Raw genomic sequence first — 16,421 nt, forward strand, 5'->3', positions numbered from 1 at the left:
TGACGCTTATTTCGTGAGATGTTTAGCCCACACACTATCAATGGACCACCCTGTATAGGTAGTGGTCCGGCCTGAACGGCGAGTGCCTCATTTACGACACTGGCAATATCAACAAGTCATTGCGCGGTAGCCATTACCGAATTCTTTCTGTTGTGTGATCCTCATTGTTTTCTTATTTTGGTAATTCTACTTTGTTTGCGCTTGTGACGTAATGAAAATTTATAGTGTCGGAATTCTCCACCATAGCGATCCGGAAACAAAACCTGTCAACGTATTTCGAGTTCACCGAAAGTCTTCCCCTAACGTCCGAATAGAGTTGTTTTCGGTTCTACTTCTACACCACTTACGCTGTCGATTGTACAGGGTGATAATAATTGAACTATATGAAAATAAAACGTAAATTAGAATTAGTTACGAACTACGGCGTGCACACACTTTATTCAACATGTAAACGTCACAACAGATACTCGGATTACAGTTACGAAATGTTTGATATGCCTGCCATCATTGGCAATGGTGAGGCTCATACGAATAGCGACATTCTACATGATTCGCAAGTGTTGGACCATCGATGCTGTCGATGACCTCCCGAATGGCTGTTTTCAGGTCAGCAATGGCTTATGAGTTATTGCTGTACACCTTGTCTTTAGTACATCCCTAAAAAGGAGTCGCATGTCTTCAGGTCCTGAGAATATGAAATCCAATCCAGACCCATGCCAGTGGCCTCTGGGTACCCCAGAGCCAGAATGCGGTCCCCAAAATGCTCCTCCGCGACAAACACTGTTTCGATGGGGCCGATCTCCGCGTTGTATGAACCACATCTTGTCGAAATCAGGATCACTTTGGATGATGCGGATGAAATCAACCTCCAAAATCTTCACGAGCCGTTCAGTAGTCACGGTGCCTTCAAGGAATATCGCACCGATTATTCCGTGACTAGACGTTGCACTCGGTCACCTGTTGAGGGTGGAGAGACTTCTCGATCGCGAAATGCGCATTCTCAGTCCCACAAATCCGCCAATTTTGCTTGTTGACGAACCTATACTAATGAAAGTGGGCTTCGTCACTACACCAAACCGTCCCGTGAATACTAATTCCAATTATGCCCCGTGGCTACTCGCAACTTTTGAACGTTCTATGGAAAACCGTTCATAAATTATTACGATTTTATTTAATATAGTCTAATTATTGTCCCCCTGTATCTGTAGCGTTGTCACATATGGATCGCACGTTTTGAATGCCCACAAAAGGGCGAAATCAATATTCTGCACATTTTGTTATTATCGAATTGAGCCGGATAAGAAAAACGATGTCGAGAAACAACTTAAATCGGGGACGGACACTGTTCACCGGCAAGAAAATTCTGCTGCTTGTCAACAGAAATAGTCACGTGTTCAAAGCCTAAATAGAGCCAAAAGAAGGAAAACGAGCGAAAATCACTTTAGAAATTTTTTTTTTGCAAAGGCAGTCATACCGGTCAAATGCTCTCCAGTCACCCACTTTTTTATACAGTCAATTTTAAAGCACTAAGGCTTCGTTTGAGGCACGTGGCATGACTATATTTTTAATTTGTACGTCTTAATCATTTACAAACTAAAATAATTTAAATGTGAATTTTGCCAAAAATAGACACGAATTTGGCCAAAAATATATGCTACATTTTCAGATCCCTAGTTACGGCTCATTAGAGAATCTGTTTCTTAGGATTGAAGGACATGTAAATTTCAGACCATTTCACATGTTAACTTCAGTGATGCTTCCTCGAGCTAGTTAACAAAAAAGTAAGAAGACTTTAGTTAATACTACAACATACAGGACAAAATTTTATTGGTACCAAGCATTAAATGTAGAACGACCAGCAAAGGTGAATTGTGATACCTACCTCCACTTGGTCTATGAACTGCGACACAATTTGCAAGAGCGGATTGAACATGTTGTCCATGAAGGCGACGGGAGCCAGGCTGAACATGACGCGGATCTTGTCGTTGTACTCGGGTCGCATTGTCGCCATCACGTAGAAGGAAGTGGTGCCCTGGGAGTGGCCAGCGTAGTACAGGTCGCTCTGGCCCGTCTTGGCCAGGATGTAGTCGATCTTGGCCGGCAGGTCGTAGTAGCCGATCTCGTGCCAACTGCACAAGGAAAACAGTGCGCCACATGGTATGCTTGATGAGGAATACCAGTTAATTTTGTTACTTCAGTTTTTGGGTGTCTCAAGGATCATATTCCTGGCAGCTCGACATGAAATAGAATGTTTCACTAGTTCCACAAGTAAAGTGGATACATGCTGGCAGGACCGACTGCGGATCTCTGATACAAAGCAGAGCAGAAGGTCTGAATGAGAGGCCCAGACGGTTCTGCGACCGTGTAGGTTGCAGATTCCTCGACTTGCCCTGTAGGATGGTTGGGTTTCGGGTTTCGCTGAATAGCGCAGGAGTCCACTAACGAAGGAGGCGGTTACACGGACAGCAGGGATTGAGTGGTGTGGACTGGTGGTTTTTTTTAAAATTAGAGTGACTCCGGGAAACACAAATAGCTTCAGTCTCAAAGGGTGCAGGCTGAACACAGGAAGAACGTAGATACAGGAACCATCGGTATAATAGTTGTAAACCGCGGTAGCTGTGTTGGGAAAGTACCAGAGCTCCAAGCGCTAATCGAAAGCATTGACGCTTAAATCGTTACAGGCACTGAAAGCTAGCTAAAGCCGGAGATATGTTCAGCCGAAATTTTTGCCATGAAACTGACGTTATTCCGAAAGGATAGGCTAAACACAGTGGGCGGTGATGTGTTTGTTTCTGTTAGAAGTAGTTTATCTTGTAGCGAAATTGAAGTAGATTTCCTGTGAGTTAGTATGGTCAGAAACGAAATAATAATTGGATCCTTTTACCGACCTGCCAATTCAGATGAGACAATTACTGAAAGGTTGAAAGAAAATTCTAGTTTAATTTCAAACAAGTATCCGACTCATAGAATTATAGCTGGCGGTGACTCTAATTTACCCTCGATATGTCGGCGATAATACAAGTTTACATCCAGAAGTACGTATAAAACATTATCCAGAATTGTGCTGGAGGCATTCTCTGAAAATTACTTTGAGCAGTTAATTCATGAGTCCACGCGAATGGTAAATGGATGCGAAAACACGCTTGACCTCTTAGCAACAAATAATCCTGAGCTAATAACGAGCATCGAAACGGATACACGGATTAGTGAACAGGGGTTGTTGTAGCGAAATTGAATATTGTAAGCCCTAATGTTTGAAAAATGAACGAAAAATATACCTGTTCAGAGGAGCAGATAAAAATTTACTTGATGCCTTCCTGAGAGACAATTTCAACTCCTTCTAAATTCACAATGTAGGTGTAAAATTGATGTGGCTTAAATTCAAAGAAGTTGCCCAAACAAATTAACAAACGACGGAGCTGATCTCCCTTGGTACAAAAACGGGTGAAAACACTGTTGCAGGAAGAACGAACAAAACATGCCATATTTAAACAAATGCAAAATCTCGAGACTGGTGATCTGTTACAGAAGCTCGTAATTTAACGCGGACATCAATGCGAGATGCTTACAGTAGTTTCCACAACGACACTTCGTCTCGAAACCTAGCAGAAAATCCATTGAGGTACTGGTAGTATGTAAAGTATATTAGCGGCAAGACATAGACAATGCCTGCCCTGGGCGATAGCAATGGAAATATTATCGACGACATTGCTGCCAAAGCAGAGTTACTATACACGGCCTTTCGAAATTCCTTCACCAACGAACGCGAAGTAAGTATTCCAGAATTCGAATCAAGAACAGCTGCCAATTTTCTGAACTCTCTAACCGAGGTGATGCCAAACTGTTTTTGATTTGTGTACATTACACGTCAAATTTCTTCAGTTTTTCACAAGTTCATATTTTCGAGATGAGGATGTAATAGGCTGAAAAGTAAAGCCTCGGAATTTTTACATGAAAACTCTTCAGACTTTTTACGTATAACAAACACTAACATTCTACATCTTATATCTTCATTTTTACATATTTATTTCTCAACATAGTCAGCCTGGCTACGACCACATTTCTCCCAACGACAGACCAGTTGATTGATACCGTCACTGCAGAATGTTTGACTTCGTTGACGGAGCCACAACCTCACCTCTACTTGCATCGCATCTTCACCACAAAAGTTAAGTCTTCGAAGGTGTTATGGAAAAAGCTGAAAATCGGATGGGTCAAGTCGGGACTGTATGGATGTTGATTCGTGACCGTATATCCAAGGTGTTGGATTTTTGTAGATGTCGCAGCGCTCGTGTGGAGTCTGACACTGTCGTGCTCAAGGAGCGTGTGCTCCATGTGTGGACAAATTCTTAGAATTCGAAACTTGATTACAGCATTCTCACGCACCGACATAGTTACGTTACACACCGCCAAGCTCCACGCTACAATTAAGAGCCCTCTAGCGACAGAGGGCTGAAAATATGTAGGCATGAAGAATAAAGATGTAGAATATTAATAACTTCTTTATTTAAAAAGCTTTAAAAGTTTACATAAAAGTTCAGTGGCTTTCGTTTCAGTACCCTCTCATTAAAAGCGCAGCTGGTACTGCTCACACTACTATTATACATTCAGATGACAGTGTATATTCGAACTGTGACTGCATGTCGTGATTTTATATGATGTTATTGACAACCGGAGTGTCGATTTGTGTCGTATTTAATGGAATGAAAAACCCGCCAGTAACTACATGGCCGAGCACAAAGTTCTTGGAAAACATTAATAACGAAGAAATAAATAAAGTACATCTTCATCTATACAGGTAAGAGCATTTTTTGTGGAGAGATGAATAGTAGAACAGCCTACAGTGAATCTTACAGAGTTCAACAAATCCAGTTGAACGAAATGACGCTTGATATTAAAATGTGTGAACTCAACGTAGTAAATGTTTACAGTTGTGAGCTTCGAAAACTGAAGGGGTCATATGCTTGCTAAGCTATAAAGCACAAAGAGATTACTAAATTTTCTCAGTGACCTAAACAAGGTAAAACCTTGAAATCGTCAAGGACAAAGACAACTGATTTAGTAACTGGTGCACTTAGAAGTTTATAATGCGTAATCATACCTTTCTCTACGATTGTAATATAAATTTCTGTTCTGTCGTATCATGATGATTAAATCCTAAACAGCAAGACATTTCGTACTTTTCCTATCTGTGCTCAATGCGGATAAATTCTGGGACGCCAACTAATACGTGGAACATATTTATATTGTTTATTTAGATGGTATTGTTTGCTTGATTCCTGCAACAAAAGTGGAACAAATTAGTTCATGTGTCTTCCAGATAATTAATTTCAATATGTGGGTACATGCAGCACCAGTTCAGATGTGTATACACAATAGTAACACATACTTTAGTTTAATAACAGTAATGTACATTTTTGGTCTGCTGAAGACAATGAATTGCCTATAATAACTTTTTCGATTTACTTTTAAATTTTAGCGACGAGTAATGAAAGCCATTCTTCATTTTAGTTCTGTAATTATGAACATTACTATTCCTTTACAATAGTAATGAATAATACGTTCAAAAGTTATGTCATCGTCAGGATAAAGGATAGTAGTGACCCAGGAAAGTTGGAAGGATTCTTTAAGCCTTTTCTTAATCATATCTGTTGCGAATAAGCACTGACGACGCCAAAGCATTGCATGGTTTGCCCTTGTTAAGTACTGGTGAGGCAGACGAAAGTCGTAGAACGTAACAATACACCTCAGTTTACAGCTTACCTGAATTGCCAGAACTCGCTGTCGTCCGGATTAATGGTAGTATGGTTCCTGGAGTACTTGTTGCCACGTGCGTTTCCAAGCCATACGTCGAAGCCAGCGTCTGCCAGAATGTATGCTGCGAAAAAGTACAACGTTATACAAACTACTACAAAACTCCTGTTTAAAGAATACAGCTGGTAGGTCAACTGTTTTCACTCTGTAAACAGGAATTTATTTGATGTTCTGGTTTTTACGACTAATTTCAATAAATTAGTCATCAAAAATTTTTCAGTGACTATTATTAAATTTAAGTAGAATACTTAGTAAAATGTAATCCCCAGTTTAATTAGCCTTTAGACAATATGCAGTCATTCTCAACTACCTTATTCTAGGCGTATACTAAGCCTGCACCGTAAATTTCCAGTTTAACCCTCTGAGTTCCAGTGGTTTCTGCCTGAAACCACACCAGTGGTGTCTGCCTGAAACCAGGTCTTTATTAATTTGATTTGACGTACGAGTTTCTTTAGCCTGAAACTACAGATGTTGATACAAGGCATCAAGTGGTAAACTCTGGTAGCGCTAAGAATGTTTTATGTTAAAGCAACCACTTTTAGCATTCAGAGGAACATCAAAGGAACAGTCGGCGCGGAGATTGTGCTATGTGATTGTAGTATGTTGTGACATGCAGTTTTTTTACAGTGATCGTATTGAGGAGATCACTGAAAGTGAAAGTAAGTGTATCTAAAGTTATTTTAAAATAAATCTGAGATCGTGCTACTGCTTTTAAGGGCGATTTCGAAATGAAACCGCTGGGTAGTATACTGCTTTGATATAAAATTGGTTATTAAAGTTTAGGCCCATTTCCGATTGTTACTTAGGATTATAATGGAGAGGATCAGAAGCAAAAGGACACAAGTACACTTCTTGTGATTTAGAGAACTATCTTGAGATCGTAAAACGAGCATTCCAATGTTTGTGTGTATTGGACACAAAAATACTTTGTAGCATTTTCTGTTCGCATGCTGGAATAACAGGTTAATATAAATGATAAGTCTTATATCACAATTCGTGATCTCTTTGCATCAAAAACACTGTGAATTAAGAAGAATGTGATTTATGATTTCTCTATAGTGATTTACTATTGGTTATTGTTAATTCAATTATCATAAAATTTAGAGGTGTAAAAACATTTATGTATAGTGGGTAACACTAGTCAAACTTAAGAAGAAATAATACTGTTTATTGCATTATTTAACTACTGAAAATATCTCACACCGCTTGGGTCGCTTCCCTTTTCTCTCACGTATCATAAAAGGCCATTTAGATAATATACAACATAACAATCAGTCTCACCCTGCATGAACAATACTGTTTGGTGACATCTTGTAACTAGTTTCCTTTTCGTTTACCATAGAGCAACACAAATTGGGGTTTCACTTGTATCCTTTCACTACAAAAATTTTACCTGCCTCCCCATGCTTTAGTACGTACATCTGTGAGATATTTTACACGTACAACACTAGGAAAAGAGTATGTCGTTCGATTATTTGAATATAGAGTAAAGATATTTACAGTATTTGTCACAGATTACAAAACCCACGGTATAAAATTAATGGTGCATGCAGTTTGATTCGTTGTGCTTTCTCATTACGTTTAAATTTTTCATTACTGAAAGACGAATATTAAAGCGTAGTTTTTGTAAAGTAGCTCATAGCTATCTACACCGTACAAGAATAGATGGAATACATCGTTTCTACAAAATACGTATGTGACAGAGGCCAATTATAGCAATAGAACTAGATATTCACTAACCATAATTTGAATCACCCAGATCTTCCAGCAGCGCCCGACGTTCTGTTTAGCCTTTCTGACGGTAGCAACTCATGGTGTGGACTGCACAAAAAGACCAGAAGTGATGGGGCACCATGTCAGAAGTGTTGAATCCTCGCAAGCTGACCTACACTAACAGCAATGTCTGTCCTTCTAAAGCTATCAGAGTCAATGGTCTTGCCGCAGAGGTAACATCGGTTCCTGTCACATCCCCAAAGTTAAGCTTGTCGGGCTTGCTAGCACTTGGATCGGTGATCATCTCTGTCTGCCGAGCGCTGTTGCCAAGCGGGCTGCACTCTGCCCTTGGGATGCCAATTGAGAAGCTACCTGATTGTGAAGTAGCGGCTCCGGACATGAAAACTTACAACGGCCGGGAGAGCGGTTTGCTGAGCACATGTCCTTCCATATCGGCATTCAGTGACGCCTATCGGCTGAGTATGACACGGCGGTCGATCGGTGCCGTTGGATCTCGTGAGGCCTGTTTAGATGGATTTTTAGTTCAAAGCAATGAAAGGGTGTCTACTGAAGAATACAAGCATATCTCCTCCCTGATCGATTCACGATTGGAGCCCACAATGACTGCCTATCGCTGCGTCTCTACAGGAAAAATTGATATCATTACATCGCCACGATCTTTTGTGTGAAGATTCTTGGTGAAAATTATTTTCTCTATGTGATGCAGTACATTTGATCATAGATTATGGAACATTTCAGTTATATTCCCTCGTTAACTAAAGAAAATTCCGACGTTCCAACAAATCTATTCCCTAGAGCTCAACGATACAATAAATAATGACCAGTTCTGCTTAGTAGGATCCATCTTCAGATCTGAATGCCCGAGTAACGTGTTCTACCAAACAGAAACCGATGATAGTAAATTATGTGTAAGCTGGCATGCTTTCCTGGTCGTTGTCATTGATGGTAAAATCTGAGTCGCTAGGCCATATTGTATTTCTCTTTCAACATCTCCAAGGCTCGGCTTTCCGTGCCTCTAGTGGTATCTTCTCCAAGTTTCGAATGCTGTTCTTGACGGGGTGTTCACCCACACAGGAGCCACAGTGGCGCTCTGATTAGGATGCCAATAGGGTGAGCGAAGCGTCGAGCTTGAGACTTGAAAGGGAATACGGTGGGTCCTAATGACTAAGACGATTTCACTGCCAATTATACTTACGATATGGAATATCAAGAAACTTATCGTAACAAAAGTGACTACGAGTTTTCTCCTTATGTATAACGCACTCTTTACGAGACCGTCACGAATAGCGCATCTCACCTTTGAATTTTATCTGTCTATAATAATGGTCCCAAACTGACTCTAGCGACTCGAGATCATAGGAGTTTGTAAGCAAGTGCTTTGTGGATGAATTCCACGTCCTCGCAACAGTCATGAGCAGCTGAATTCGAGACATGCAATGCCGTCGATTTAAAACCGAATTGACTTCCAGTCGACGGTGACTATTTCAATAATAATAAGAAGTTCTTCAGAGAAACTACTAGTCACGAAATTTGTTGACTTTATGTAAATTATTTAATGAAGCAACATGTTTATAGATATACACCTCATCTTCAGCTAAACGACTATACAAAAATATATGACAGAAGGACACATACGCTATCCAGACCACGTAAGTGACATGAAGATTTCTTAGCAAACCAAATCTAGTACATCCTACGTGAGGGTGACACCCGGAAGCGAAAATAACATGGTGAATGTTTCAATGAATTGTGACGTTATCGTTACTGTTCATTAGCTACATGAGCTGGTAGGCAAGTCAATGGATCCTTACGAGGCAGTTATGTAAGGGTGGTCTCTCACCTATCAACATAAACGAATGAAATGTAAAGCGTGGAAACAACCGGGAACCTGGCATTATTTAATTGCACCAAGTAGTTATAATGTAAAGTATCTAACTATATAGAAAGACAGAAACCTTCTGGATCACTATTTATTTTATCAAGTCATTCTCAGATCCATTAACAACGAATTACCGTGAAATACGGATCAGCAATTGGCAAAGTTTAAAGTTAAAAGTATTTAGATTAAACTGAATTTTCGCCAACTGACGATCTGTACGCTGCGGTAATTCGTAATATCTCAGGATGTCCTTTAAAAAATGGTTGACCCAATTATACATAGATTGTATCCAAAAGAACAGTCGAACCGGTCATTCAATAAAATGATAGTGTTACTGTGACACTGTTCGGCTTTCTATACCCTGCAAGTGCGCACTGTGCCCTATGGGCATTATCACGCCAATTACAAAATATCTACCTGCATTAAGTGACTAGCCTTTATCAGTGAGGCAGGATAATTTGTCTGCGGTAGCGGTAATAAATTATGTATACAAATCTTCATCGTGAACCAGTCTATTGGCGAAAACTAATCAAAATCTCTAAGTAGATCCTGCGATTAGCCTTCAGTTACAGACACAAAAAGGCAGTGAGGGGCTTTAAATTATAATTTGCATAGAATATATGTCGCACAGACGTATAGATGGTACGTAGAACAGGCGTATAGGTTTGGGTCAGGCTTTCCTGCTCTACAGGGTTTCGGTGGCTGGTTACTTCACAGTGTCCCCCCCCCCCCCCCCACTCCCCAGATAACTGTAGCAGACCAGCTCGTAGGTCTCACCACTGCCACCAGATGTCTCTCCAAATGACAATTAAATATGGAGCTGATAAGAATCTGTACAGGGTGATCCATACAAATGTTTAAAAATCCCCTTAGTAACGTATGCTGAGACAAGTAATTTAATGTAAGACACATGGGGCTGCAAATGCCGGGAAATCCCCAAAAGTGGATGACAAATGTTGTACATATGACGTCACATACAAAACACGGAGGATATTTTCAAGCGCGTGCGTGAGGGGATGATCAAGTCTTTTTTTCAGACATTATGCAGGAAAGAAAACGTAGAACGTGAACTTCTTAGGCAAAATCGCTTGTAAACAGCCTTTATTGTCGATTACCGGTTTTGTTAAGGACGGTTACCATCTTCAGATTTCGATAAAAGCTGTACAAGTACACTTTGTGAAACTTTGTCAGGTACTTATTCTGCTGATATAGGAGACACGAGTTCCGAAGAAGAGAATCATGCTTACCGGAACCGGTAACCTACATTAAAGATTGATCACAAGCGATCTAGGCTATGAAGTTTACCCTCTCAAGCAATTATTACAGATCACTATTACCACTCAAGATGAGTAAAATAATGGAAAACGTAGGTCATTTACTGGTAATGACACAATTTGGAAGCTTATTCTCATCTACTTGTGACTCAATACGGCAAGTTGTTGTTGTACTGACTTTACAATAAACCTACAGAGGCCGCAATATCGGTAAAAAAAACACGTAATTGCCTCATGTAACCAAAAAAAAAAAAACTGCCTGCTAGTCGCATATTCGAACCCCGAGCCCCATCACTAAAGTCGCTCACGTAGGCGCGGAGCCACACCGACGTTATACTAGAAATGGGTTGGGATGATCGCCTGCGACAGACCGATAATCTCAACGGCTGCACGTGCGGCGAGGTACGTCGTCTGGTGACGTCACATGTTCAACATTCGTCATCCACTTTTGGGGTATTGCCCAACGTTTGCGGCACCCTTTGTTTTGTATTAAATTACTTATATCAATGTCATCTACGTCGCTTGCGTGGTTTCTAACAGTTAATAAGAATCACCCTCTATATCACTCGTAATTAGCATAATTTAAATTATATGCAGAAACCATCCTCGTGAATCATTTTACCTGCTAGTGGAAAAAAGCAAAATTACAGTCATGTAATCCTCAACCAGTGGGGTCATGCGGACACGATACGGAGGTCCGGGAGATCAGCAAAGCGCTCTCGCAGCCTTTGTCGACTTAAAACCTTGGAGCAACTAAATCTCATTCAACTAGCTCCTCAGTTGGCGTCAGAAGGCTGAGTGGGCCCCGTTCCAGTCCACCCATCAAGGAAAAACTCATGGCAGTACCAGGAATTGAACCCGGGTCTTCCACAAGGCAGTCAGTCACACTTACCACTCAGCTACAGACACGGACATCTTTTAGTGAAAACCGTATCGAAATCAATAAAATATGTCCTCAGGTTGGCCTTAACATATAGACAGAAAAACAAGGCTGTGTACTTCAAATTACATATACAGGAATTTTTTTTACGTTTCAAAAACTGTACAGTGTCAAAAATAGTTTTGAGATGGTACGTATTTTACAGTCTTGCCTGACAACGCGTTTCTTGCATCCTTTGTTACTAAGAATCTTTATGCGAATGTGCCAATTTATGAAACGCCAGAAGTTATTTATAACGATTTCATGCAATATGAAAAACCTAGACACCATGTAGGCTGCTGAGCTATTGGAGTTAGTTAAAATATCCATATCTATTAATTATTTCACTTTTAATCAGAAAATTTATCACCAAATAAGGTGCTCTTCTATGGGCTCAAGTCTCTCAGGAACCCTTTCAAGCCGGCCGCGGTGGTCTAGCGGTTCTGGCGCTGCAGTCCGGAACCGCGGGACTGCTACGGTCGCAGGTTCGAATCCTGCCTCGGGCATGGGTGTGTGTGGTGTCCTTAGGTTAGTTAGGTTTAAGTAGTTCTACGTTCTAGGGGACTTATGACCTAAGATGTTGAGTCCCATAGTGCTCAGAGCCATTTGAATTTGAACCCTTTCAAAAATTTTTGTAAATTGTTTGCAGAACAAATTGTTTGATACCTACATCACAGTATGCGAATAGATTACAGTGTATCGAAGGTATGTAGACGACATTTTCATAATTTTGTAAGGTTAAGAAATGACGCTCAGAACCTAGTGAATATTCTTCATTCTTTAAGCAGAAATATGGAGTTTACTTATGGTGTCGAAGTAGAGGGTTAAATTAATTCTTTGGACTCACAAATCACCAAACCAGGACACGCTGGTAAAATTGAGATATACCGTAAGCCGATGGTTACGAATTTCATTACATCACAAGACTCATGCCACCTACCAGCTCAAAAGCCTTCTTATTTTCCTTCGATGTTCTATTGCTAAAGATGTGACTGAGAAGGAAACTGAAGTGATTCTTCAGGTCGGAATGCCTAATGGCTTCACTAAGGCGGCAGTCAGGAGGATTGGAAGAAAAAATTTGAGTAGAGTAGAAAAGAATGAAGTTTTTAACAAGGACGCAGAAAAGTATATTTCGTCATCATACTACGCGTCCAGATCCTCTAGGACAGCAGATGTCTTCCGCAAATATAATATTACGATGGGATTTCGAACGAATAATAAACAATAAATTTCTCCGACATAGCTTAGAACCACCACCGAATAAATTCTGTAGTGGAGGTATCTATAATATTTCCTGCGGTTCATGTGAAAAATATTACATCGGGCAGACTGGAAGGGAGTTTCAAATTAGATTTCTTCAACTTAGGGATTTAAAGGAGAACCAAAATCAGCTTTAAAACATTGAAGATTACATGTCCATTTTGCATTTTGGTAGTAAAGGTATACTACTGGATATTCTGGAAGAAACTGAAATACATGTGAGTGATCATTTAGACCCATAACTTACAATAAATGAGCAGATCTCAGGCAGTCGTAGGTCGTTCTTCGATTCTTTTCAGTGATTTACTTGTGGACAGGAAAAAACAATGAGTCCCAATCCGGGTTCTTTCGTTTAACTTTCACTACGTTTTATGGAATTTTTAATGACTGTTTGTAGTTTTATTTGTGAACTGTCTTACATAAGTTTGACTACAGATGTAGTGATGGCTGGAACGGTACGTTTGTTCAGCGAAATCTGTACTACTGCATTGTATTTTACTGTTGAGTTTCTGACACAACTGAGCTGGTAGAAATGAAATAACTTTAATTAACTTTTTCTTATTTACAAATAATTTCTTATTTTTGTGCACCCCCCCCCCCCCCCCCCTGTCTGTATAGTTTCTTTGTATCCTCGATTGATGCTGGGCAAAAAGAATTTAGAATGAGACGGTTTATATTTATAGAACAATCGTGTTTATGTGACTCTTTTGTGAGAAGCAGTTAACGAAACAATGTAGAATCTAAGCCGACAGGTCTGGGCGTTGTTGATGATGCGGCGCCTTACCAAAAGCCTTGTCAGGCCCCATGACCACCCAGTCTGCAGCGCTGGACTCGAGGCCGTGGACGAGCAGGATGGGGTAGCCGGACGGGTCCTTGGCCTTGGGGCTGGAGGGGATCCGGTACATGCGCAGAATGTAGCCGTCAGCCGTCGTCGCGAAGTGCTCCTCCACTGGGTAGCCGTACTTCCGGATCAGCTCGGGCTGCAACCAACGACGTACAGGACACGTAGGTCACAGGAGAAAGTCAAAATCGTAGTAGTGTCAGCGTTCTGATTCATTCCTGATGCCGTTCAACCTTAGCTGAGAAAATATAACTAATCAGTACGGAGCTGAAGGCGGGCAAGTGTTGTTGCACGTTGCTGCCACAAAAGGCCGTTCACATTTCGCGGTGTGCTGCTTGTCGCCATGGTAGCTCAGCGTGTTCTCTCAGGAGGCTTGCCACTCTGTGTAGTGAAAAAAAAAAAGACCTGGGCGAAGTTCTCATCGGTTTGATCTGAAAGGTGTCATGCGACATCAGCGCAGAACCATTGACGAAAGGAAGACGAAGAGGCAAACCGAAAGGAAGAAGATAAAAGTAGTTAGCCTCGCTGCGTCTAGATCCAGGTCGGAGATTCTCTTCTATCGAGGACTAGGTGTTTGTCTTTTAGTAATCCTCTCACATCTTCATCACGATGATGTGCAACTCGCCGAAGTGGTGACAAATAGAAAGATTTACGCTAGCCGACTGAACAACCTCAGCGAACGGATCCATGCAAACATTTCGACACAATAGACTGGCCGTCTGGAGCTGTGGTCATGAAACACCATTCGAGAGTCGATAAAAGGAAAAGGATTTACGCGAGACGTGAAGACATATTAGATCTCCTGGTCATCAGTAGGCTTGAAGTTTTTGACTCTCTTATAGTGGAACAGGGAATCAGTAATAACGCCGGTACAGCATCACTGAGTACGGCTGTTGGTAGTATCGCAAATACAGGAAGACATTTCTGCTTGGCAAGAGCGACAAACAACACATTTCAGATTTACAAATAGTTTTTTACTGTTGGCATTTGCAGCTGACGTGATCCATATTTCACACATAAGCCGCTTCCAGCTGTGTATGAACTTTATTTACGGGGACACGAACGGTTTCGTGATAGCAAATCACATCCTTAGGTGCTCTTGCCTGACACAGCGGCGTGGAATGTGACCCTGTACGGCGAGAGGTTGGAGGGATGATTTCCGCCGCTTCCTGATAACGATATTAATGCGGTTTTAACATGTCAGGTTTCCCAGTTGATGAATTTGATTCGTGACCCCTGCTTGATGTGGATAACAGAATTGTATTTTACGAAGATTGAGTACCCTCCTCCACATTCTTGGGCTTGCTGTATAGCGACTTATGTACACCTGAAGACGTGATCTCTTATCACGAAATCGATCGTGTTCCTATATACAGGGTTATTACAAATGACTGAAGCGATTTCACAGCTCTACAATAACTTTATTATTTGAGATATTTTCACAATGCTTTGCACACACATACAAAAACTCAAAAAGTTTTTTTAGGCATTCACAAATGTCCGATATGTGTCCCTTTAGTGATTCGGCAGACATCAAGCCGATGATCAAGTTCCTCCCACACTCGGCGCAGTATGCCCCCATCAGTGAGTTCGAAAGCATCGTTGATGCGAGCTCGCAGTTCTGGCACGTTTCTTGGTAGAGGAGGTTTAAACACTGAATCTTTCACATAACCCCACAGAAAGAAATCGCATGGGGTTAAGTCGGGAGAGCGTGGAGTCCATGACATGAATTGCTGATCATGATCTCCACCACGACCGATCCATCGGTTTTCCAATCTCCTGTTTAAGAAAAGCCGAACATCATGATGGAAGTGCGGTGGAGCACCATCCTGTTGAAAGATGAAATCGGCGCTGTCGGTCTCCAGTTGTGGCATGAGCCAATTTTCCAGCATGTCCAGATACACGTGTCCTGTAACGTTTTTTTCGCAGAAGAAAAAGGGGCCGTAAACTTTAAACCGTGAGATTGCACAAAACACGTTAACTTTTGGTGAATTGCGAATTTGCTGCACGAATGCGTGAGGATTCTCTACCGCCCAGATTCGCACAATGTGTCTGTTCACTTCACCATTAAGAAAAAATGTTGCTTCATCACTGAAAACAAGTTTCGCACTGAACGCATCCTCTTCCATGAGCTGTTGCAACCGCTCCGAAAATTCAAAGCGTTTGACTTTGTCATCGGGTGTCAGGGCTTGTAGCAATTGTAAACGGTAAGGCTTCTGCTTTAGCCTTTTCCGTAAGATTTTCCAAACCGTCGGCTGTGGTACGTTTAGCTCCCTGCTTGCTTTATTCGTCGACTTCCGCGGGCTACGCGTGAAACTTGCCCGCACGCGTTCAACCGTTTCTTCGCTCACTGCAGGCCGACCCGTTGATTTCCCCTTACAGAGGCATCCAGAAGCTTTAAACTGCGCATACCATCGCCGAATGGAGTTAGCAGTTGGTGGATCTTTGTTGAACTTCGTCCTGAAGTGTCGTTGCACTGTTATGACTGACTGATGTGAGTGCATTTCAAGCACGACATGCGCTTTCTCGGCTCCTGTCACCATTTTGTCTCTCTGCGCTCTCGAGCGCTCTGGCGGCAGAAACCTGAGGTGCGGCTTCAGCCGAAGAAAACTTTATGAGTTGTTCTACGTATCTGTAGTGCGTCGTGACCATATGTCAATGAATGGAGCTACAGTGAATTTACGAAATCGCTTCAATCAT

The 16,421-nt window shown here is 41.4% G+C and overlaps 1 protein-coding gene across 1 annotated transcript in view; it reads right to left on the minus strand.

Annotated features, from left to right (window-relative positions):
• The window catches only part of LOC124622387 (lipase 3-like), a 64,203-nt gene that overhangs the window by 29,683 nt on the left and 18,099 nt on the right, over positions 1-16,421 (minus strand). The window contains exons 2-4 of the mRNA XM_047148076.1: positions 13,665-13,860; positions 5,764-5,878; positions 1,883-2,129 (exon numbers count right to left, since the gene is read on the minus strand). Coding sequence (XP_047004032.1) covers positions 1,883-2,129; positions 5,764-5,878; positions 13,665-13,860 — 558 coding nt within the window. The remainder of the gene's footprint in view (positions 1-1,882; positions 2,130-5,763; positions 5,879-13,664; positions 13,861-16,421) is intronic.

Source organism: Schistocerca americana, chromosome 7, assembly GCF_021461395.2.
Source record: "Schistocerca americana isolate TAMUIC-IGC-003095 chromosome 7, iqSchAmer2.1, whole genome shotgun sequence".
NCBI lineage: Eukaryota > Metazoa > Arthropoda > Insecta > Orthoptera > Acrididae > Schistocerca > Schistocerca americana.